The sequence below is a fragment of the Amphiprion ocellaris genome, chromosome 22 (genome assembly GCF_022539595.1).
Source record: "Amphiprion ocellaris isolate individual 3 ecotype Okinawa chromosome 22, ASM2253959v1, whole genome shotgun sequence".
In the NCBI taxonomy this organism is placed as follows: Eukaryota; Metazoa; Chordata; class Actinopteri; family Pomacentridae; genus Amphiprion; species Amphiprion ocellaris.
In genome coordinates this window covers 16,421,123-16,445,500 of record NC_072787.1, presented here as the reverse complement: position 1 = coordinate 16,445,500, position 24,378 = coordinate 16,421,123, and the positions used below count along the sequence as shown (strand labels likewise).

Sequence of the window (24,378 nt, the reverse complement as noted above, 5' to 3'; positions counted from 1 at the left end):
ATTACATGATGACCAGAGACGGAAACAGATCCATAATATTGACATATATTAAAATGACACACAGCAGTGGGCACTGTAGAGAAATACTGGTGAAAAATACAGATGAATGTTATGAAGTGTTTCTGTTCCCCTTTCGTGTCTGCACTTAGAACTTCTTCAGAAAGCTCTGACTAACTTTCTTCCTGTTGCAATCGTGGATAAAAAACTGAAAATATTAAGTCTAGTGCTAATAAAAGTGCAATTTACTGCACAGGATCACAAATTCTTCCCAGAAAAACAGACATTCAGTTGCACTTCTACATTAAGAGACGCATTGATTTGTTAACGTGCTGAATCAAGGACAGTGTGTGTGTCTCTGAAGCACTGTAATCAATAATGGCAGAGCGGGACTGCAGATTTTTGGGAATATTTAGAGCATATGATATATGAAAGAAGAAAAAATACAAGTTTAAACAAATTCTGGAGTGCAAGGGGGGCACAATATTCTTACAGTACCTCCTGACATCTCATCTGCCACCAAAAACATATAAACGTCTTTGTGCAACCAACACAGATGCACAAATACATGCATCCAGTAGTTGGGGGAGATGATTCTAGAAAGTGGATAAAATGATCTGAAATATTAGAATATGTTTTAGCTTATTAGTACACAAACAGTTACTGCATTTGAGCAAATCTTTATACATTCCTAACCATGTTATTTTTTGGGAAGTCAGGCATGTGAATCATTCTCTGAAAGAACAGGAGAGGTCATCAAACATAAATCTGATACTGTAATGGACCAAAATCTTCATGTAAACCCCATTTAAACTGTTTAATGTCTGTAACCTATTACAGCAACTTGTCCATGACGCTCTTGTAAAAAAGAATATTAATCCTAATGACCTTTTTTGTGGTTAAAAAAGACCAGCTAGTGCTATTTATTGTTAGAAACCTAGAACAGTAATTGTATTATTGATGTTGGAAGCAGTCTAAACTCTCATAACAACGTCAACAAAAGCTTCTATTCAGTATTTTTTTTGTAACTGTCACAAACAAATTTGAACTTTAATACCAAGTAAAAACAACAGAGCAGAAGAAAACTGCAAAAAAAAACCAAAAAAAAAAAAACAGTCAGACACAGTCAAAAACAGGCCATTATAACAAGTCTGTTGTGTCAAATGGAAAACCACATTGCAGCTTTCACTGTTCCTGCTGCTTGACAGGAAATGTAGCAGTCAGTGAAAAGCTTTTTGTACTGAACTGATAAACTGTATATAAGCAGTTTAAGTATTCAAGAATAGGAACAAGCATTTCCTCAAATCCTCATCAGACAACTTCCCACCACCATATCAGTGTACAACAGATATTTTAAAGGACAAGCTTAACTTTAAATTTCTGAAGCGTCCATTTGTGCGTTTGTTTAGTGTTTGCTTTAAGAATTATTACAGGTTTTTGCTTTTGGAGAAATAAAAGTCGATGCCTCTGTCCCGATGCTGTTTGGGAGTGTGAGACGGGCCTTTCTTTCCTCTTGGTGAAGGCCCCATGCCAGTCTGAAAAAAAGGAAAACAAATGTTTGTGATTGTTTAAAGAAGCAACACTGTCTTTCAAATGTCCTTTTTTCAATATATATTTATAACTGTTAAATACTAAGGAAGTATTCAGGCCCTTTACTTAAGTAACAGTAGTAAAACAACAATTAAAATGCTGAAGTAGAAGTGTAAAAGCATTTGTTTGCAGAGAGATGGTTTATGTGAGTGACATTTTTAAATATGAAATAATTTGATTGGAAATGTTGTGGAATTGATGCATAATTAGTATTTTATTGTAGCAGGTGGTGGAAGTAAAGCTAATTTTAGCTAACTTGTATGTGTATAGGTTTAGTCCAGTGATTCCTAACCTAGGTGCTTACTTTACTTTTTATTTATTTATCAGCGGCCATGCACAAAAACATTATTCACATAGGAGAAAAGATGCATTGTGCCAGATTTTGCTACTAGTTCATTTCCATGTGCCGTCCTTGGGCAGGAAGGCACAATGTAGTGACCAATTCAAGATAAGTTTAAGGTGTTTTAAGATAATTAACAGGGTAGAAAGAAAGCAAAACTGTGACACAAATTTATATCAACACATTTGGATTTCTCTCTAATTTTTTTCATAAAATATTCAATAATATGACTTCTTTTGGCTTAAAAAAAAAAGAGTTTCTTTTTGTAGTGCATTTGAGGGGTTTGGAGGGAAATTGTCTCTCTGAGCTTCTTCTAAAGCCTAACAAGCAATTTATTAATATTTAATACAAGATTGTATTTTACAAGTTTGTGGAAAATGTTAGTTCAAGTTGAGATAAAACATTAAACTGAAGAGTAGCAAGTAATTACATGTGTGAGTGTAAGTGTAGCAGTGCAAAGAGTGCAATATATATTTATATACCTGTCTGAAGTGTAGTAGAGTAGGCGTATAAAGTAAGGTATAAGCACTCAAATAAAGTACAAGTCCTTCAAAAATGTACTAATACACAGCCCACGAATACTTACACTCCACCACTTTTGTTTGCAGCCATAAAGGATAAAAAAAAAAAAAAAAAAAAACTATTACGGCAGCATCGCCACATTATTCACTTCCCTTTTCTCAAACACCCACCGGTTTCTTGTTAGCGTGTCTGCTCCACTCGGGCGCGATGACGATGGGTGTGGGGTAGGTGTCACCCAGAGACACCTGAGCATGTGACAGCGCAGCAGTGCTGAGGGTCCAGGGAGTGTGGACATCACCTCCTCTGACAGCCTGCAGCTCTGGAACCCACTGCCGCACATAGTCACCCTGAAGCACACGCACGAGTGATGAATCATAAATCAAAGAGTGAAAACGGATTTTTTTGACATCTGCACTGGTTTCATCATCATAATACGACGGCAAAACCATCAGTGTGACTCAGACGTTTTGTGCGGTTGTGCAAATAGTTCAACTCCAGACAAATTTCAAAGGGGAAGTAAACTAAACTTCTCAAACATACGTTGCCGTCGTAGTCGAGGCCTTGTTTGATCATGTTGAACTTCCTGTTTTCTCTGGGGTCGTTGCCGATACCGGCGCTGTATAGCCAGTTGCCGTAGTTGCTGCAGACATCATGGTCAACCTTTGGAGGAAAAACGATAATGATGAAGTCAAGACTTTTGTGAGTGCCAGCATCTAAACATAAAAATAGGATGACTGAACTGCTGAGCTCACTGCTTGTTTCATCTCAGCAATAGAATGATTCATTATATAACAGTCCTTGAGCCTAAACTACTTGCCAGAAGGTATTCAAACCACTCCGCTCCCATCCTCCAGTCAAGGCCCAGATCTTTTGTGAGGAAGCTAGCAACATTTTGTCGCCCCCTGTTGGACATGAAGCCCGTCATCGCCAGCTCTCTCATGTTGGCATCAACAAAAGGCACTCCTGTCCGTCCCTCTGCGAGCACCAATGTTACACATACATTCAGCTACAAATACATAGAATACTATTTCAATGCATCTCTTAGAATACAGGCTGAATATTAAAAAATAACATTTTGTGAACGATGGAGCAAACCTTTCCATGCATTGAACAGCTTCATGTCCTTTTTCCATGGCACAGATTTGTCTTGAAGCCCTGAGATAAAATCATAATAATATTAACTTTTAATTCATTTACTGTTGAACAAAAATGCTAACAATAAATTGAAACTAGAGCTAATTTTACCTTTGAGCTGAAACATTCTGTTTCCATACTTAACAGCCACAAACTTGAAGTAGTCTCTCCACAAAAGTTCAAAAATGACCCTGTAGAATCGCAGTGATGAGCAAAAAATGCATGATGTGTGACAGAATAAATTAAATTTCCATTAAAAATAATGTTTTTTTTTCCCAAATTACAGACACATTTTGGCATTTAAAAGCAACAACATCGAGTACCCCATGCAAACTCACCAGTATGTGCTCTGATTGGCTGTCCGCTTGCTCTCATACTGCTTGATCTGATCATAAATATACCTGGGTGAAATGCAACCCATCGCCAGCCTGCAGAGTGCCGAGACCGCATCATTAGAGATATAATTATAGGAATCCCTTACATGGAATATTAAACTCCACGGAGCATTGAGGGGTAGATAAAATTATACCATAAAACTTACCAAGGTGCAAATTTAGTGGAATAATCCACCCCTATCAAGCCGTTACGAGTCTCTTTGTACGTCGCAACTGCATCCTACAAAACAGACAACATACATATACTGTTTTTTTTCTGTTTTGTTAGCAGCAAGTAATGTACATTTGGGAATGAATCTTGTACATACAGTGTCCCAGAAATAGTGTTTGAGTCTGGCCAGAGCATGACTTTCTCCACCACTGCAGGGAAAGGCTGAGCGAGGATCATTCACAGCCTCTGTAAGAATAAAACAAGAGAAACATTTCAGGATCAGACCTCTTCATACATGTTAAACACTCTGTGGTGCACACTAAGACACACAGAATCATAAAGATTTAATCATATACATGGAAATGGAGACAGTCAGCTCCCATGCTGGCACTGAATTAGAAATTCTGTACTCAGCAGTTTGCCTATTGAATTCTGAAAACAGTTGAGGAGTGGATTTTCTTAATAGAGTCAGTGCATAAAATGAGCAATTTGTGCTTCACAAATTGCTCATATTATTGCCAGCAGCATGTAAAGACATTTTCACAAAGTCAGTTTATTAAGCACATAAAATCAATGCACAAGAATGTGTCTTGGTGGTACAAACGTAGGCGGATTTTTTATTATTTCACAAGACATAAAAGGCACTAAAGGGAATCGTAGACATTTACCTGTTTGTTGCAGGTCCTCTGCTGAAGGGATGGCTCCTTCCTCCAGCCCTGAGGGAAGTGGATTCAGCTTGTCGGGACTCGGGAACACAGGCCTCACCCTGCTCTGGGCCTCCACTGCCTTTCTGAACTGAGTGTACACATCAGGCAGCCTAAAAAACACGGACTAAATGTTAGAAACTCGAGCAAACTGCAAGAATCAAAAATGCATGTAAAGCAGAAATTGTCCCCTCTCACCTAGACATGTGGTTGAAGGGAAGATCATCTCTGTGGTACAGTGTGGAGCCCCAGCAGGTGTGAACTCTGACCTTCATCTTTGCACAGACTTCCTTCACCTTTTTCTCCACATTCAGCTCTTCTGAAGTAACCTGGAACACGAACACAAAACATGCCTGAATCACAAGATGAAGTGGCCATTATTAATCCAAATAAGAGAAAGGCTACATAAAACTACCTCTTCGTGGAAGGCCACACTGCTGACAGAGCCCAGTTGCTTGATGAGGTCAGCGACTACCTCCTCTGGTTTACCCCGTCTCACCACGAGATTGCTGTCACAAAAAAAAATAAAAACACATGCAAGTCTCGGTTCACACCATGCTAGGCAAGCTGCATCCTGGGTAGAGGGCTAGTTGAGCGGAAAAAGTGATGGGAGCACAGCAGTCATGTTAATGTAAACATAACCCCTGTGAGTGCAGGTGTGTCCTGATCCTGTAACACAATTAAATCCTAGAAAGCTGATGACAAGGTTTGCACTGAGTAAATGTGTGACTATAACTCGGCATAAAAGCGTGTTATCACTTATACACTCTGTAAATAGATAGTAGTTCTTCAACATCGTAACAAAAGAAGGAGGTGGGCTGTCGAAACAGTCTGCAATGTAAATCTAAAGTAGAAGAAACTGAAGTAACATGCAGGATCAGCCAGTAGATGCCATTTGAATTACCTGCCCTTGTTGAGGAGTGTGTTCCTGAGGTCTCTGATACTCTCCAGTAAGAAGCGCAGACGGAAAGGCCCCGTCTTTGGCAGGTTGTAGTTGTAAGTTCCCACATAATGTCTGGGGTCGAAGCAGTACAGTGGGACTATGTACTCAGCATTTCTCTGAGCCCAGTGGAAAAGCTGCATGTCGAGAAAAGAACAGAGTCAGGATCATAACTAAATCTCATTAGAAAAAGTGACAGCAAACACATAAAAGAGCATGTGTCCAAAACACATGAATCTTTATATAACTATGATGTTTCAGGTAGTCTGAAAGTAATGAAACGCAGCTTTAGGAATCATTGTTTTACCACTGTGACCACTGTTTTATACCTCTTCCTTTGTGGTTCTTGGTGGAGCCATACTTTACTTTCTTATGGTTGTAATGGACAGCTCTTTTGCAGAATTCAAAGTCATTTAGTAATAGCTAGACTGAAGACAGACGTCTTCTTATTATGTCCTGATCATCTTACAGGTTATGCAAAAAATAATGCTGACTCAAACAATGTTTCTGGCCATCTTGTGTGAATTTTTACTGCTTCAAAACATCCTATTTTTTAAACATAATTTGTTGCATTGTTATAAGACTTTTGTCATGTCTTTTAGGGGATACAGTAATGATTTAAACACTCCAATAAAATCCAAACAAAATTATGAGTGTTCAAGGCCCGTTGTGTAGACTTTGCAAGGACAAGGTCTCATGAATATTTTCAAAGGTATAGATGTTCTTTTGCTACTTTTTGGAGGAGACAATTTCCATTTTTGACCGTGAAAACTATAACCAGAAGTCACAAAATCTGAATTAGCATGACTGAAAGCATGTGTTTTTTTCTTCATCTTATGTTAAGTTAGTGTAGATTCTCAGACATGGTAATCCTAAGGCTTTAGTGAAACACAACTGGACTTCTGTTTTTGGTTTTCAAAGACGTTTCACTACTCATCCGAGAGGTTTCTTTTAGTTCGAACTGACTAACTGAGTTTTAGATGTATACTGTCAGTGAGTTAGGGGTAGGGGTGGTTGTATACATCTGAAACCCCCTATCAGTCAGTTTTAAAAGAAGAAACCTCTTGGATGAAAGGTGAAGCACGTTCAAAAACCAAAAACAGAAGCTCAGTAGCTTTTTACTGAAGCTGCTATGATTGCGTATGTTAAAATAATATTTAAATTAGTCACAAAAAAGTAAAATGGTAGGGTCCTAACCTTTATATTACACTTGTTCTGTAAATTTGTAACAATCTTATTTCTCCATTGGAAAGCACTTGCATTTGTTTTAAATGTGCTACATGAAGATAAATAACTAACAATGATTTGTACTGACATAAAATTACAATATATGAATAAAATGCATGAACGCAAAAAGGATATGTTGACATATAATCTTTTGTATTTTTTACGATTTCCATTTTTTTCTGGTTATTTAACTTTGAAAAGGGGGCTTTTATTCTAAAGGCTCCTTCCCAGAGGAAGTACTGTTTTGACCGCTGTTGTCTAACTTAACGCTCGAGTGCAAACGTAAATATTAACATGCTTAAAAGGCTGCTATAATTTCAGTAATAAAGAAAATGCTGATCACATAAAGTCAACCAGATACATATGATGAAGTTAAGCTAGCTCAGTAGCAAGATGCTAACGTTAAACACAACCTCGGATGTTTTCTTTGAACACATTCTCAGTCTTACCTCGTTGTCGTGGAGACGCAGGTCGTTTCTCAGCAAACATATAACTGTTCTGGAGGTAGACATGTTTGTTTAGTTTCCTTTTGTAACAGCAAATATTATTATAAACACCGAAAAGAGCTCCGTATCAGGGAGCTTCGTGCTCTGGTCCTATCGGTCTCCGTCTCTCCGGCTGCTGCTGCCGTCACGTTTTCAGCCACGACGTTACAAAACGTGCGGTTTTGTAATCTGGTTTTCTAACAGTAAAGCTACCCTGTTGTACATTATTTCATTTTGCTGCTGCCCTTTTAGTAACTTTATATGCTTTTATTTTGCACATGACACTATATGTGTGTTATATATATATATGTGTGTGTATAAATATTTGGTGATGGTTCAGTGTCGCATATTAATTTGTCTTGTAATTCAATCGGGGTTGAATTTATGTATTTTTATTTTTTCGTGTGTTGTTAGAATAATTGTGCGTTACACGTGTATTTTTTCTAATGCAGTCTATGTTTTAATGTTTATTATCCCTTTGCTTTCTGTGTTAGAGATGGTATGTCCCCTCAGGCTTGCCGTAGGGCAGAAAAGTTGCTTGTGAACTTGTTTGGCCTCTGATGAGCTTTCAGGAAAAATGGAGAAAAACAGTGGGTTGACATTTAATTTCATCCCCCCGTTAGTTTATGATTTTCTGATTAAAATCCCACTCATGATAAACCCAACCCACTCAGGTCAAATAAATTAATATCAACGTAATTATAGATATTGAATAGAGCTGCACACATCCACACACAAACACATGATAAATCACCTGTACACTAGTTTTTGTGTTACCAGTTGATCCAAACTAAAGGAACAATGTATCAAATCTCATCAGGGTCAAACAAATAATAAAAAAAAATATAATTTAGATAATGATAATAATAATAGTGTAAGCATATAGCCTTACCTTAAGTTTCACAGTAGACATTGTACATTAAAATCAGCATATAGTGTTGATTAGAAATTAACATCAAATTATACATGTTTATTATTATTTATTATTATTATTATTATTATTATTATTATTATTATTAGTAGTAGTAGTAGTAGTAGTAGTAGTAGTAGTAGTAGTAGTAGGGTTAGGATGTATTTTCAGGAATTTTTGCATTAGGAAATGCATGAGAAACAGCAGCGCAATGACAAGCAGCAACGAGTCTCTAATCAAGGATCTACTGCTCAGATCATGCATAACCACTTAATGCAAATTTAAGATTGATATTTATTGATCTGTTTAAGACATGCCACAATACCATAAAGACAAAACAGAAAATCACGCAAAATTAAAAAGAAACTCGAGACCTTAAGGTTTGAAAACGAGTAGAATGACGTTTGAAATCAATTTCGACGTGCTACAAACCTGTACATCTCATATTCTACGGCTTTGTATTTGCTTCCAGCCTTAAGCTTATTTATCTGTTAGGAAACCCCAGGTACACCTTTACTATAAAATATGTGGCCCAAGCGAATAAAACTGTGGCGAGAATAAAATAGATAGTTTTCATAACACGCTTCAGTTTGACTTTGCAAAAAAACAGACAAAAATCACACAGGAAAATAGTCTTAGACCTTTGATTTATTAAGTTAAATGTACAAAAGATCGATGACTTGATACATTTCATGTTTCAAGGCTTTGTCATTAAGACAAAACAAACTGTCCCAATCGAAAGCCTCCCAACCTTTTCATACTGCCTGCCAGCTTTCAAAGAGACAATCATACATAGTCCTGTCTAAATCACAGTACAATCTACTGTATAACGTAGCTATTTCATCAAATAGATTTGTATATAATGTAAAAGAAATTTCATACAAAAGTGCAGAACAATATGTATTTACAGTAAAATCTTTTTTTTCCATATAAAAGAACTTCAGCAAATCCTGTGTGTGCTCTCTACTAAACAGCTGCTCGCCTTTTACTAGGAAGCTCTACGCTTTGGCAGTGAACGTTTGTGTTTACAAGCAGATAAGGCACTGACAAGGGTCAAATAGATTTGATCGTTCCTTTAGTGCCACTGTATTACAGCTAGCCACTACACCTCTGACATCAATCCCCCCAGTTAAAGTTTCATCTCGTCTCCGCTTTAAAGAATACAGCATTTAGCTCCGTCTCTCCAACTCGACACTTTTTGGCGACTTGTAACATTAAGCTTCATCTCAGAGCGAGGTGTGCCGTCAAGTCATAAAGTGACCCATTCGAATGGTGTGGAAAGCTAAATAAAGGCATGGGGTGAATGGATTCATATAGAAGTTACAACAGAAACATAAACAAGACGCGTCCTTCGATCTAAATTCGCTTTATAGCAATACAATGCATGTGATTTGGTCTGTGCAGTCTACTGTGCACAAAGCTGCCATAATACAGAAAAGGCTACAGGGCTCTGAGGTGACAAAAAAAAGTCCAACAATTACAAATACTGTGTATTAATGTAGCCTAAAATTTCTGTTTCTGCAACTTGTCTTTGGCCACTTCTGAATGGAACAAGGCTCATTGCATGGGAAGATGGAATGAATGTTCTCGAGTCCAACGGTAGTGTTGGTATTGCTTAAGAGACATTGCACACTAATGCAAAAGTTTGGTTCTTTTTTCTTTACATTGCAACTCAGTATGAAATTATAAAAAAAAAAAATTTATCAAATAGAAAAATATCTCCTCGGTTGATTATCCTGCATGTCGGAAAAGTTTCAATGCATGATATCAAAAGTGCAACGTTGACAGTCCTTCTAGATGGGGTTGTGAGTGCTGTGAAAGCAGGGCGATGGCAACCCTCTAAGATGGTAAAAAAGACATTCTGACTTACAAAGTCTTATTGTAAGGCGTTGACGAAAATACATTTTCCATTTTTGTTCCAGGATGGCAATAGAAATCTCATCTGCTCGGATGACTTTGAATGTGTTGTATAAAAATATTTTACCATCTTATTTCCACTCACAGCTATCTTAGGCCGACGAGTGACTTACAGTACTATCAGGTGTGACCAGTGTCACCGGTCGCCATGTCTACTCAGTCCAGAGACACTGTTCTGTGGCAGTAAATAGGTGTAAAGTGAGACCCAGAAAGCTTCACTTCACTCTGGCTTGGGTCACTTTTCCTGCTCTTGTTAAAGGACAGGAGTCGCGAGCTCCTGAGACTGCTAAGTGCCTTCTTGTCAGTCCGCTCCTGAAGGAACACATTGCGATGCCTCGGAGGACTCTGGAGGTGTGACAGCAGTCAGCCTGGCCTCTCGGGGAATAGTCCGGGTTGAGCTAGTTGTCGAGAGATGCAGGGGTCCTGACAAGGCAGACACTGGTGATAGATGACAGGGCGGGAAGTCGGAGTGGTGCTGAGCCCTGGAGCCGGGTGGCGAGGGGGGCGGGGGGCCCTGGGGACGGGGCGGGCCGGAGAGCAGGGGAGGCGCCGCGGCCACGGAGACCTCGCAGGCAGGGAAGGGGAAGAGGGGGTCCACGGGCCTCAGAAGCTGCCCTGGACGAACGGGTGGCTGAGCAGAACGTCTGCGGTGGGCCGCCACTTCTCCTCCACAAACACCTGCCTCAAGAAGTCCCTGCACGCATCGGACACGCCCTCTGGAAGCATTGGCTTCGTAGGCTGGGTGGCGATCTTGAAAATGGCTGCCATGGCCTCGTACTCGGCCCACGGAGGTTTCTGGGTCAACATCTCGACAACAGTGCAGGCAACACTCCTGAAGAAAAAACACAGCAGCAGTTATAATTACATGTTACATTCAATGCAGTACAATATATTTGTTTTACAGACAGTGTTAAACATATTGCAGTTCAATGCAAAGTGTCAAACCCTTAATACTTGCTCAAAATAAAACAAACTCATTTTTTTTTATACTTTATCCTCACGTTTTCAACCAGAATGCTTCAGATTTGAATAACACTACATCTTTGGGGGCTTCAGATCTTAATAATAAGGGTTAGAATGAAGGTATAAGAGCTTTTAAATGTATTTTTTGTTGCTGATGTTTAAAATAAATGCAATGATGAAAAAGACTAAAAAATAATCCATCAATAGATATATTATTTTCAAGTAGCCTTTTCATAGCTGTAGCAAAGGTTCAAAACTGCTTTGAAACTGTCAAATCTCACAAAAATCTGATGTTAAAATCTACACAAATGGTTGTTTTGCAACACAAATATCAGTTATCATGTTTTGGTGGTTGGCATATATATTTGGCTGCTGTCACAAGTTTTACTACCTTGTACTTGTTGAACTGAGCTGTCTCCAGGGCTGAGTAAACAATGCCAAAACAGTTAACATTGTATTCATTGATTTAGAACCCATGTTTCCAGACTGCTTTATAGAATTTAGAAACAGTGTCATTACATAGTTAAACAGGGCAGTTCTGACTCCATTCTTTGGAATACTCACAGCGCTGTTTGCAGCACATGTAGCAGAGTATGAATCACAACTGAACAGATGGTAGCTTGGAGTCAAGTGGTGTCTTTACAGTAAGTTGCACAATAGTTTGCTGGATCACTCATCTCAAAATGACTCTAACTTACATATGGATACATGAAAAATAATATTGTATCAATATCAGAAGTTTTTACTCTCTTTTTTTCTGTGTTTTTGCACCAATTCTTTGTCTAAAAAGCCAGTATCTGTCAGGCTCTATCATTGTCCTTTTCCCATTTTAAAAAACAGAATTCAACTGGGCCTGCACAGTATTTGTATTTTTGCCCCAGAACATGATTGGATGTTAACTGTTTAATTATATCATGCAGTGTAGCTGTACAGACAAACCTGCACTCCCTGTTTCCACTAATTTTTTCAACTTTTTCCTTTAATTTGTCACATGTCTGTATATTACATGATCACATTTATGCGACTTTTTTACAGTATTACAGTCCAGTTTTATATAGTGGTAACGTTTTATGGTTATGCCACCTTAAATCTAACATTACATGCTTAATATATGTGTTTATTGCTGTTAAACTGTTATTATAATTCACATGCTCATTTGATTTATTAGCCCCTGTGCTGTATTTAAAATTCTGAGTTAATATTTCTGTTTTGTGGCACAAATTCAGTCACAACACCGTGCTCTTTAGTGTCACCAGTATTTGTGAGCACACAGCACATACCACCAAAACTGTTTACATAAAAATTTATAACTTTACTCCAATCTGTTGAGGTCATGTTATTGCTTTTACTGCGACAGTGTATTTTTGTGCTGCAACAGCCCAAATGTCCCCTTCGGGCCTCATTACGGCTCCATCTGATCGTGTCCTTACCATACATCAGCTTTCCGGCCGTAACCCTCCCCGTTGATGACTTCGGGGCTCATCCAGTAGGGGGTGCCAGTGACAGACTTGATTCCTGTACCAGACATGCAGATGGTCTGGATACGTTTGCTGGCTCCAAAGTCTCCCAGCTTCACGTTCCCCGAGGAGTCTCTCAGGATGTTAGCACCTGGTGGAACGAAACAAAATGAGCTCAGAGTTATTCAAGAGTCTCCTGAGAACTGTCAATATTCTGTCAGGGATACTGGAGGTTCATTTAATGCTGTGGTAAAAAACAAAAAAAAAGTGCCTGTGCCAGCAATTCAACTGACTGAACAACTTATAGGGGAAAGGTACATTTTTCTCTGTCTTCACAAGTCTGAGGTGATGGAATACTCACAGAGGGTATATCTTTTAACAGTCTTTGTATAAATACTACACTCACTCGACTCTACAAACACTGGAGCTTATTTTTCTTTGGCTTTTCTCACAGTGTGGGGAAACACCTCATTGGTTTACGCAAATCAGAAAATCAAATACTGAATAAAGCATCTCCTGGAACGGATCGAAGCTCAACACCCTTTCTCCTCCTGTCTTAGTAATTTTCCGACATGTCGTTGTGTCTATCCCATTTCAGGCACGCCGCTTGTTTGATCAGTGACTAATGTGCGCCGCTTGCCACTCAGCCTCCACACCCACTGAGAGACTGGACGCCTGCAAAGACGAGATTGAGAGGCTAAAACTGTAACCTTTACTCTTTACTGCCTCATTTCTCCAACCTGTTTCCGTCGCCTGCACATTTGCTGTATGCAGCGTCACGTGTTTAGGATTTCTTTGGAACATTAAATTCACAGAAACTTCCAACTGATCTAATGTCCTGACTGCAATGCCGAGCTCTATTCAAAAACCGCAAGTGCTGACATCTCTTTTGCTGCATAAAGAAGAACTCTTGTGTGGTGAGATGAGCACACACCGTATATTACACACCAGGAGCATTTCTAAGTGGAAAATCCCACCCACATACGCTCTCATAGAGGCAGCCTGTGTCCTGAGAGACCTACTATCTTTTTTCCCCTCCAGACGGTATATTTCCCTCTTCCTTGGCCGTGGCTTAATGAAACAGCGACTCCCAGAGCTGCGGGCAGTCAAACTAAAGCCTTTCCGTCCGGTGTTGAACATTTTTAGACTGGCCAATTTCACCAGCGTGAAGCCTAATATATCTCAAAGGGGGGAGTTCAAAATAGCACATTTTTCCAGGCTCATTCTGTAAATGGTGAATAACCAAATGCGGAAATGTCAACCAGAATAAGATGAATGGATCTGTAGTTTTCTCCAGCAACAGTTGCTGCAATAGGAACCACAGAGAATGCCTTTCAAGTGTGGGTGTTCATCGGTTACAAATCCAATTAAAATCCTACCCTGACCTTTGCTATGCTGCAGTTTCACTTGCCTTTGATGTCTCTGTGTACAATCATGTTGCTGTGAAGGTAGGACACTCCTTGGAGGATTTGTCTGGTGTATCTTCTTGTCACCTTCTCTGTCAGGGCCCCATAGGCTTTTAACTGGTCTTTTATAGAGCCCTGGAGACAGAATGAGAGCGAGAGAGAACAAAAGCCAGTGAGTGAATGTGTGGAACTCAGAAATGTTAGAAAAAACACTCTTTCTGTACTACTGACACAGATGTATAAAATCATAGAAGACCTGCTTTGGTGTAATGTGGATGATTTTGTGGTTAAGTGTCTGATGTAACAAATATGAACGTTCCAGCTAAAGTGGAGTAATTTTGTCTTTGCTTTTAAAAAAGCAGCATTCAAGCCAATTTTTATGCACGAAACCCGAGTGCATAACCATGCAACGTGCTGAAAGAATCCTGCCCGAACTGCTTCAGTGAGCTGCATTTCCTTTCATTTCCTGTTTTCAGTTCCTCGCAGGAGCAAAAAGGCCTGATCCAGTAACACCTGTGACGCACTTTTTGGACTTGAAAACAAAACTTCTCCCTCCGTGACTTCAGCTGTCAGCGAGACACCTAAGCAGCTCTCTGGTTTTCTCGGAGGGACACTTGGCCCCCTCCTTCCCTCGGGCCACTAAAGTGTTATCGGTCAGCCACAGCAGTGCAGTCGTGCCGCGCAGTCACACAAAAAAACTTGGCTCTGTCACCTCCCCTCTTGTTTCTGCCAGCTCCAGTGAAACATAAACATTTCCAATTTCCAGACAATGTGTGACTAAGACACTCAGCGGCGCAGAGAAATAAAAAATAGCTCAGGAAATATTAAAAACAGGCTCGGGGATAGGGGTCCGCAGGCGACAGTCGCTCATTAAGGCGCTCATTTAGTGAGAAAATGATCTCATAAAATGGGCTGTTCTGCTGACATCAACCACTGAGGACATGTTTGTTGACAGCTGGTGACATTTCAAAATAGTTTTCTAGCAGATGTGGCCAGTAAGGCTTTAATTTGATGTTGGTTTTAAAACGTCTGCGTGTACCTATCTTTATGGCCACTCAAACAGCATTAGTTGTTATTGCGAGTCAATCAAACTTTAAGGACTGCTGTCTCAGTGTCATACATCAGTGTGACTTATTAAAAACTAAATACACTCCAATACGCACCCCGGGCATGAACTCGACAAAAATGGTGAGTTTTTTCTGCTCGAGGTCCCGAAGACAGCCGTAGTACTGAACAATCCTCTCATGACGCAGATTCTTGAGCAGCTGAATCTCACACTCCAGAGCGTTCACTTCCTGCAGAGAGAAGAAAGTCAAATCAGGACGTCATCACCTTTTAATCATAAAATCACTTACTCCAAACAGATGTGAGGTTTTTCCTCTCACCTTGCTGGTTTCGTGACAGTCGGGATCAAAGGGCACCTGCTTGGCGGCCAGCTCGCGGCCCGTGTCGGCATCGTAGCAGAGGTAGACCTCTCCGAACGCCCCTCGCCCCAGGAGCTTTCCCTGTCGCCAGTTGACTGGCGCCCGCGGTGCTGCAGAAACAAAACACCAGATGATGAAAACCCACTAGTAATTAATTCTGTTACAAAGTCCCCAGAGACAGACAGCTCCACTATGAAATACAGACTCGAGTGCACGCTAATGCCGAGGCATGTGTCAAAATCCACCGCAGGGCCGACTGTAACTCATGCAGTAACTTCAACGAGACCAGACGTTAAATCCACCGCAGCTTGTTAAATAACTCCCCCTGCAGACCCTCTCAGATCGGGGGAAACCCCAGATATCGCGGCCGAACCGCAACCCGCCGACACAGAGTTGTCAAAACCTACAAAGATCATCTCAACAGCTCTCATCTTCTCAGGCCCAGACTCTGAGACTTTGTTTTGGAATTAGCCAGCTTCTTTGCGGCTGGGTTAGACTGCCGTGTGTGGGTGAGAGAGACACCAGAGGCTGATACGTCGACCACAGACTGCTGAGCCGGACTTTGGTATCATGACAAAGACAGTTTCTGGGCAAACAGCACGTATAAACTGAATGGGGGCAGATGTGATCAGTGAGGCTGTGACACGACACAATCTGGATGATGAGAGGGAAATTCTGTCACACACAGTATTACTGTACATCACGTCTACTCTCTCGTACTACCTACAGCTAAGAATTCAAACATGTGTCACAGTCATAACAGATTGTCTTTTCCTTGTATCTCCATTATGCCAAACCAGATCTTGTGTCTCCACTGTTGCTGATTTTTGCCTACTTAAACAATTTCGTCACAATAAAACGCCCCCCTCACAAATTCTTTACTTAGGATCAGTTTGTAAATCCATCTGGCTTGCTCACAGCATGAGCTGTGTGTAATTTTACCTTGAACTGAGGATATTTGTCCCTGAAAGAGTTCCCAGGCAAGAGCTTTTCCTGAGCTGAATCGATGAGTTCATCAACAGATAATTATTTGGCAACTATTTTAGTATCTGATGCGTCGTTTCAGTTATTTTTCAAGCAACATGTTTCCAATTCCAGCTTCTCAACTGTGAGGATTTGCTGCTTTTATTTATTATCACTGTAAACTAATACCTTTCTTGGATTATTAATCAGAGAAATATAACAATCTGAAGAGTTTTTTTGGTCTATTGCTTCTTTACATTTCAAAAATTAAACGATTAATCAAGCAAATAGTCTACATCTTTGCTACAGACGACATGTCCTGGTTTTAATAAAAAATCTTAATTTTCTGCATTTATCTGTGCATTATGAATGAAGAACCGCACAAATGGAACATTGATCTCCAAATATCGTCCAGGAATGATGACTGTTTTGCAGCATTTATGTGTTTTTTAGGTTTTCCGTTCAGTGTTTTGTCTCTTTTGAAGACTTTACGTGAACTACTTACACTTGGCTGTACCCCGCTGGCAGCTTTTATCGGCAGGTCGGCCCAGTGAGCGCAGGTCGCTGTACTGCAGCGTACTGTCTCCATTGTAACTGCGTGTGCGACTGGAGGGAACCAGCTGAAAAAGGTTCTCCTGCGGCATGAAGCTCCGCGGAAGCGTCCTGCGACCTGAAGACACATATATATATGAAGAAGCAGACACATTGATGACTGTCAGGACTTGAGGCCACAGCATCTTTCGTTTGCATTGTGAATCTGTTTTCACGCAGATGCTTTTACAGATGTTGCGCATAAAGCGAGCTCTCGGCCAAGACTTAGGGCCAGCCAGAGCAGAGTGCCTCTCGCCATTCCGTCCCACTTCCCTTCAGACAGGAAGCGGGGCGCTGTGTTTTTATACAAGTTCGGGTTCACCGCAGGGAAACGTAAATCATTGCTAGCCAAGGTTAGCCTCTGAGTAAGCAATTACTAGCAGCTGCCTGGAACAGCAAGCCAGCACTTCGTGTCCTAAATCCACAAAAGGTGCAAAAAGCAGTCAACAATGCTCCAAAATATTTCATGAGGAAATGAAAAAATGCTAGAAATGTGACGAGGAGGCACTGTGAAGAATGTGAAATTAACCAGAGGGTAATGTCTGATGATGGTGTGTGTGTTGTGCTGTAGACATAGTAACATATCTGTTTAATCTGTTCAAGAACAGTGTTGTTATTATTGCTCTAGCAAAGCTGGTTTCTTACGGTCTCCGTAATCCTTGCTGCGATTGGGCAACTGGAACTGGCGTGGGAAAGTCCCTCCTTTCCCATGGCGACCTAAAAAAAAGGGAGCAATGACAGTCAGCGAGGAAGCAATTTAAACCTCAACAATTAGTCTCATTTTACACCTGAAGTCTGCACTCATACAGACACACAGTGACTCTCAAGTTACATCCATGTGTGTGTTCACTTCTCAAGTTTATTCGTGCAGGTTTAATTGCTTGGAAGTAGTGGGACGCTCCTGTGAACAAACACATTGATGCTTGACGGGGGGGTAAAAGAAGTTCACATTTCAGCTGCTGATCTCCGAATCAAAGTTGAGTTCAAAAGCGGTTGAATGGAAGAGCAGCAGCTCATCTGAGCACAGTGGAGCAGTAACTGAAGGCAGGTGGGGAGCACCGCTGACGTATGCGAGCGCTGACACTCGCTCTCTCTCAGAACAGTCGGAGCCACTCGCAATTGAAAGCAGCTGTTCTGTCAGATGACTGCCTCCCCTCACGCTGTTTTTGCGGCTGTATCCCATGGAGACGGAGAGTTATTTTTTGTGTTTGGCAGCGCGGGATGGAGAGGAAAAATCTACTCACAGGGAATGGTAAACAAATACTGTAGCCCTCAGCAGGAAGGGCCACACAGCTTTACATCTGGGAGCGTGGAAGTATGTGTGTGTGTGTGTGTGTGTGTGTGTGTGTGAGTGTGTGTGTGTGTGTGTGTGTGTGAGTGTGTGTGCGTGTGTGTGTGTGTGTGTGTGTGCCCGGGCCAGTGTTTTGGAGCGCTGCTGCAGCTATACGAGGCTCCCAGTCAGTGCACACACAATGTGCAGCACTCCCCTTTTTAATTTACAGCATTGGGGCTGGTGTGCGAGAGAGAGAAAAAGAAACGGGCAGATTGAGAGAGCTGCCGTGGCTGTTCACTGGGGTTAGTGCGGCGTTATCTGTCATCCCACTCTATTTGATCTGCCTTCTGAAGAAAAGGGGACAGACTGGGACCCGAGGGACGAGGAACAGACGAGCAGGGGGGCATCAAGAGGCAAGGATAGTGATGTCTGCTTAAAACTGGAGTTGGAAAAAAGGCAGCTGAAGAGGGGAGATGGGATGAGGGAGACAAAAGGTTAAAAAAAGGAGAGTGTGTGGAAGATAACACAGGAGGAGTTATGATACCATCGCTCACCACCTCATGATACACAAGAAACTCAACCAAGATATCCTCTCCATAACCAAAGTTTATACTCACAGATAAAACCCCTTAAATCATATAATCTGCGCCCTCATTAGTAATCTCTACAGGGCGTTTGCAATGAGGGAACATTTTTATAGAGCTTTGGTTCTTTTCCCTATAAAACTGAAAGTGTGGCTATAATTACCACAGGAAAAAAAAGTAAGAACAGACAAAGCGTTTCCAATAACTGTCTTTATCTTTTCTGTAGTGTTTGAGCTGAACTCAACAGCCAAGAAGCATTTTTAGAACAGGAGAGAGACTGCTGCAGATTTGTCCTCTCTTACCTTTGTATTCATAGTTGAGGTTCAGGTAATTATTGTCGCGGTTGTTCTGTGAGAAAGGAGGGCTGAAATAACAAGAGAACAGGGGGAGGGGGGGGGAGAGGGTAAAAAAAAAAGTTGATTTGCTATTTCAGTCAGTAATTCACCCCCTTATCTTCAAACAGAGTCTGGCTACAGCTGCTGGCCTCAAACTTCAGAATAGGCTTGACTGTAAAGCAGCATAAAATGCCTTCATAATGACTTTTGCATTCAAGCTACTATTCTGTCAGTCACAATTGATGTTAAACAACAATGCACTGAATGAGGAAAGATAAGCTGGAAGTTGAGGACCTCTCAGTGAAAGTGAAGTTTGCTGTGTTGCTAAACAGTTAGCAGAATTAAGTGCATATCATGAAATGTGTTTATGTGCATCCAACCCTCAACCCTCCCGCCCTCTGCCTCCCTACGACCCGACAGAGAGTGACGTGTCTGTTGACCGCAGGGAGGCGCGAGGCCACGAGACCCTGGATAAGGGGCACGCATGCCCGTTCGCAGGGAAAAGTTCCATGCACTCGTTTCCTGCCATTGTTCTGCAGCCTGGAGCCCAGATAAGCCTCGTGCAGGTAGAACCATTTCCGTCCTACTCTCTCTCTCTCTCTCTCTTGCTCACTTTTATTTCCCCCCTTTGAATCAAATTCATTCTTCTCACTCTTCAGCCACTTTTTCCACTCCACTCTCTCGCCATTTCTCGTTTTTCTGGCACAATTTTTCCCTCTCATCCAGCATGTTCTTGCTCACTCTTTCACATCTCCCACTCAGTCTCTCTCTCTCTTTTCTCATGATAACGGAGGAATCCAGGCGTCCAGATAAGAGTTCTGTCGCCATGGCAACAGCAAAAAAAAATGACCTGATTCCCTTTTTTTTTTTAAATTAAACATTTTTCAACACAGGCAGCTCAGGAAGGGTCAGGGACCTACAGTGGCCTTTAACAACATTTGCAAACTTGACTGGTTGCTTCTGATTGTGTTTACAACATGCATACTCACACTCAAGTGTGTTAACAGGCACAACTGCTCTGCTCTGCAATGCAATGCTAATCTCACATCTCTGTATGTCTGAATGCCAGTTTGCAATATAATTGTGTACATTATAAAAAAATAAACCCACGCAGACGAGGGCCATAAATCACACGCTGCATCGTGACTCACCTGTCCAGTGCTTGATCTATTGATTGACAGCTGCTCGACAGCGAGTTGTCCGCGCTCCCGAAGGGATCCAGCATCTGACGGACATAATAACACAGGGGGATGGAGGGTCACAGAGCATGCAATCATGTGGGGGAGAATATCAAGCCGTGCAGACGGAGTAATGTGTATTACTGCAGTGCAACATAAGAATGTGAGAGACATGGGTACTGTAGGTGTTAGACAGCTGTCTTCAAAATCTGCACATAAATGTTATATGCAGCTATATTACATTTTTTATGAACAGAAACCTATACAGCCTCGTAAAACACCGCTATTGCTGGTAATTCTACTAGTAATAATGAAAGAAGGTGCATCATTTTTAACTGGAGAACAAAATGAGCCTGATTTGGAATGCATGATAAGATGTGGTAAATTATTTTATACTGTGGCCACTGACAGCTTTTTCTTTCTGTTACAATCTGCACAATAAAAACACATTTCAATTGTGTCTCTATTGAACAGAACCATTCTTCTGTGAGCTTCCTAGTCAGCGGACTTCAGATCTACAGGATGTTCTGTTAAAACCAAGTCCAACTAAATTATCTTGTTTGGCTGCTGGATTAAAAACCTTTAAACAGCTTCATGATGCTGATACTGAACAGCTCAGACTGAAAAACAATACCTAACAGTCAAATAAAGGATGCACACATAGCCAAAGGCTACTACGGCAAGAATAATACGTTTGAGATATCATAGTGAAAAATAATGGACAAGGAACAAAGTCTCTATAAAACAAAGTGGTATTACTTCCAACAGAATCCTGATCTCTGTTGTACTAAAATCTTTTAACACAAAGTTGACAATCCTATATGCTGTAAACCTATATGCTGTAAACTAGAGTTTTTAAGCCTTTAAGCCAAAATGTCTTAAAGTAGTAATTAAAAAGTTAATAAATCATCACTGTGTAGGATTTCTAAAGATATGGTATGTTTATATAACCATCCAATGTGGATACTGTAGGTTTCCATTCAGTATATACAGTAAAAACATTGATTAAATTGAGATTTTACATGAACGCACCTACAGCAATGTTCACCTAGAACCTTGCACAAGAATGGGGTTGGTTTTTAAACTGTAATATATGTGTTAATTGCTAGCCAAAACCACACAAGTTGTCATTCACAACAGTTTCTTATCTTTCCTTCTGATCTATTTAAAAGTGGATAAAAGACTGAAGCAATGCAGTTTGTGCTACTGTGAGTTTAACGATGTGAGGACAAAAGGGCAGAGGGATTCACTTCAGTTTGTTTCTCGAAATTAATGAGATGTGTTCTTATTCTCCTTATGTTTTTTGTTAATTCTTTATATGATTATTGTTATAGGTTATGATAATTACAGCATCGTCTGTGCACTGAAAAGCCTTAAATTATTTAAATTCATACTATAAATTATGTTCAAAATATGATGTACCGGAACTGTAAAATTTTCAAAAACTCACAAAGTGGCCAAAAACATTTTTTGTCACCACAACTTTGTGCTTAAACTGCATCTGTAAAGTCAACAGATAATCCAAATGAAATTATAGCTCAACCATGTCTAATGGAAGAGAATTACAAAAATAGTTATACAGTAATAGAAATCATTGCTGACAGTGAAACCATAAAAAGAGCTTTACATTACAACCCTAACAAGAAAACATAGTCTGACTCCACCAAGAACCACAGAAGAAGAGGTCGGAAACAGTGGTCACAGTGGTTTAATATTTTTTCCAAAGCTGTATATGCAGCATTTACACTATAGATGAGCTCTTACATTCTGATCCGGGGTTTCTGGGATGAACTCCCCTTCGCTGTGGATGCTGGTGTAGGAACCCTGGCGGGCGATTTGCTGCTGCTCCTCTGGAACGCTGCCTGGAGGTGGAGACGTCCGACCTGTGTGGAGCGAACCTGGGAAAGTGGCAGTTTGAGCAAAAGTGAAGCAAAGAAGAGCAGGAATAGGCAAGCAAAAGAAAGGAGCGGGAGAACGAAGCAGACAAGGCGGTAAAGGGGGCAGAAATTGAGTAGTAAAGGTGAGAGGGAATGCAGGGAGGGATGATGAAGAGATGAAAACGAGGGGGCAGAGGGGAGAGAACGGCGTCGCTGTGTTATTCATGGGTACAAGTTCAACAGTGCCACGACTTACGAGAAATGATTTACTAAACCACACCGCCGCCACCTCTAACCTCAATTAGTGTGACAAATGCTACCCCTGGCTGAGCTGCAGCGGCGTCTGAGCACTCGTCCTTGTCACGGTAGAAAGACCTACTGATGCTGAGTATCAGTGGATGAGCCGAGAGGGGAGAAAAAAAGATGGCCAAGATGTATAGGAATGTTCAAAGTAAACAGTCTGGGTTTTTTTTTTTGAGTGAAAGCTGAAATTAAAACTCCTTCTTCTTCACAGTTGCTGCCTCCTTTCCCCATCGCTCTGTCCTCCCCCTGCTGTTATACGTCATTGAGGTACCCAGGCTAGCATCACATCTTCACTCAACCATACACTGTGACCGCTCTCCTGTCACCTCTCATCTGCCACCACTCCCTCCGCCTCCATCGCAGCCTCTTCCCCTCCTCTCTGACTTGTGGCTGGCAGGCGGACGGGTAATTCTATGCAATTTATATTGCACCGGATCGGGCGTTAATGGAGCTGGATTGGCACCGACGGCTGTCATAAAGCAGCAAAAGATGCAAATGCGGCACAGAAACGAGCGCCGCATCGTGTCTCCGAGTCAGGTTGACATACGACTGAAACGCTGACCTTTCTGGACGGACCAGATACAAGGAAAGTGAAAAGCTTCAGACATGCGAGACTCACAGCAAAATAAACCTTCACACTGTGTTACCAAACAAACCAGGGGGGACAAGGAAACCGGAGTGTGGCGTGTTATCTAAGTGTGGAGTGTGACATGACAAGAAAAGGACATTTATCTGTGTGAAAGCAACAGTTTGACATTTTGGGAAATAGGCTTATTTGTTTTCTTGCCCAGACTTAGATGAGAAGATTGAAACCAGACTCATGTCTGTCCATTAAATACAAAGCTTCCAATGTCAAACTATGGATTTATGATGATCTCCTCTTTTAGCATTGCATTAGAGAACTCGTCCTTGCTTTGACTTGGTGGCTGCTTTCACCTCCGGTTTGCATTTTCTATTCTGACCAAAGCATCGTTCCATTAACATTCCTATAGCTGTTTGGTTGCAACTCTCTGCTTTTTTGCATTCCTGCCTCCTCTCAGACATAAAAACTGGTGGGAATTTTACGCAGCAGTATCTCCATAAAGCCTTTCTGGCTCACCTGTCGAGTGTTTGCGAACCCTCTCCGAGCCCTTGAGCAAGGAGCCCTTCAGATCTCCCAGTGACCGCGATGACCTCATCTCGCTCTGCTTGTCCCTGCTGTTCACCTGTAGGTACTGCACAGGCAGAGTGGGGAGAGAAGGACGGCATTACATCATGGTCCAGTTGCGTCACAATGTCAGCGAAGGAAGCTGGTTTCAGTAAAGATTATCTCTGATGCGGCTGCCTTGTTCAAATGTCACATGGTTTTGAAAGAAAGCTGAACCGCCTGCTGGTGACTAACTTTTATCTGATCGTTATCGTGGTCGCTATGGCTACAGTTTTGTCAGGGTTACAACAACAGGTATGTTGGTGAACAGCAACAGGGACTCACATGGTTGTTTTTGGGGGTCTTTAGCAGTATCCTGAGCAGCCCGTTGGTCCCGGAGCTGCAGCCCAGAGTCAGCACAGCCTGATCCAGGTCCTCCTGAGTCTTCAGGGGCAGCAGCAGCTGAAAGGACAAGAAAACATACAGAACGTGACCTTTCATTTGCTATTGTTCCATAATGACGGCATGTAAATGCATGCAGGGAGCCCTACAAGGCACCCAGGACTGGCTCTGAACTTCTCAGGAA

The 24,378-nt window shown here is 41.3% G+C and overlaps 2 protein-coding genes across 2 annotated transcripts in view; both read right to left on the bottom strand.

Moving 5' to 3' along the window:
* Window positions 1–800: 800 nt before the first annotated feature.
* Window positions 801–7,646, bottom strand: cry-dash (cryptochrome DASH). The gene is made up of 14 exons (XM_023266304.3): window positions 7,450–7,646; window positions 5,738–5,910; window positions 5,249–5,342; window positions 5,032–5,162; window positions 4,798–4,946; window positions 4,287–4,375; window positions 4,125–4,198; window positions 3,922–4,011; window positions 3,695–3,774; window positions 3,545–3,604; window positions 3,267–3,424; window positions 2,990–3,109; window positions 2,620–2,796; window positions 801–1,532 (listed from the first exon to the last, which is right to left on the bottom strand). The coding sequence occupies exons 1-14, from the start codon at window positions 7,510–7,512 to the stop codon at window positions 1,425–1,427; spliced, it is 1,566 nt and encodes a 521-aa protein (XP_023122072.1). The 5' UTR covers window positions 7,513–7,646; the 3' UTR covers window positions 801–1,424.
* A 1,379-nt stretch (window positions 7,647–9,025) lies between these two features.
* map3k22 (mitogen-activated protein kinase kinase kinase 22) overlaps window positions 9,026–24,378 on the bottom strand; it is a 41,836-nt gene continuing 26,483 nt past the window's right edge. The window contains exons 7-18 of the mRNA XM_023266310.3: window positions 24,138–24,254; window positions 23,766–23,880; window positions 22,251–22,384; window positions 20,460–20,533; window positions 19,276–19,337; window positions 17,762–17,833; window positions 17,031–17,195; window positions 15,524–15,672; window positions 15,302–15,433; window positions 14,144–14,273; window positions 12,706–12,883; window positions 9,026–11,144 (exon numbers count right to left, since the gene is read on the bottom strand). Coding sequence (XP_023122078.1) covers window positions 10,916–11,144; window positions 12,706–12,883; window positions 14,144–14,273; window positions 15,302–15,433; window positions 15,524–15,672; window positions 17,031–17,195; window positions 17,762–17,833; window positions 19,276–19,337; window positions 20,460–20,533; window positions 22,251–22,384; window positions 23,766–23,880; window positions 24,138–24,254 — 1,557 coding nt within the window. The 3' untranslated portion in view covers window positions 9,026–10,915. The remainder of the gene's footprint in view (window positions 11,145–12,705; window positions 12,884–14,143; window positions 14,274–15,301; window positions 15,434–15,523; window positions 15,673–17,030; window positions 17,196–17,761; window positions 17,834–19,275; window positions 19,338–20,459; window positions 20,534–22,250; window positions 22,385–23,765; window positions 23,881–24,137; window positions 24,255–24,378) is intronic.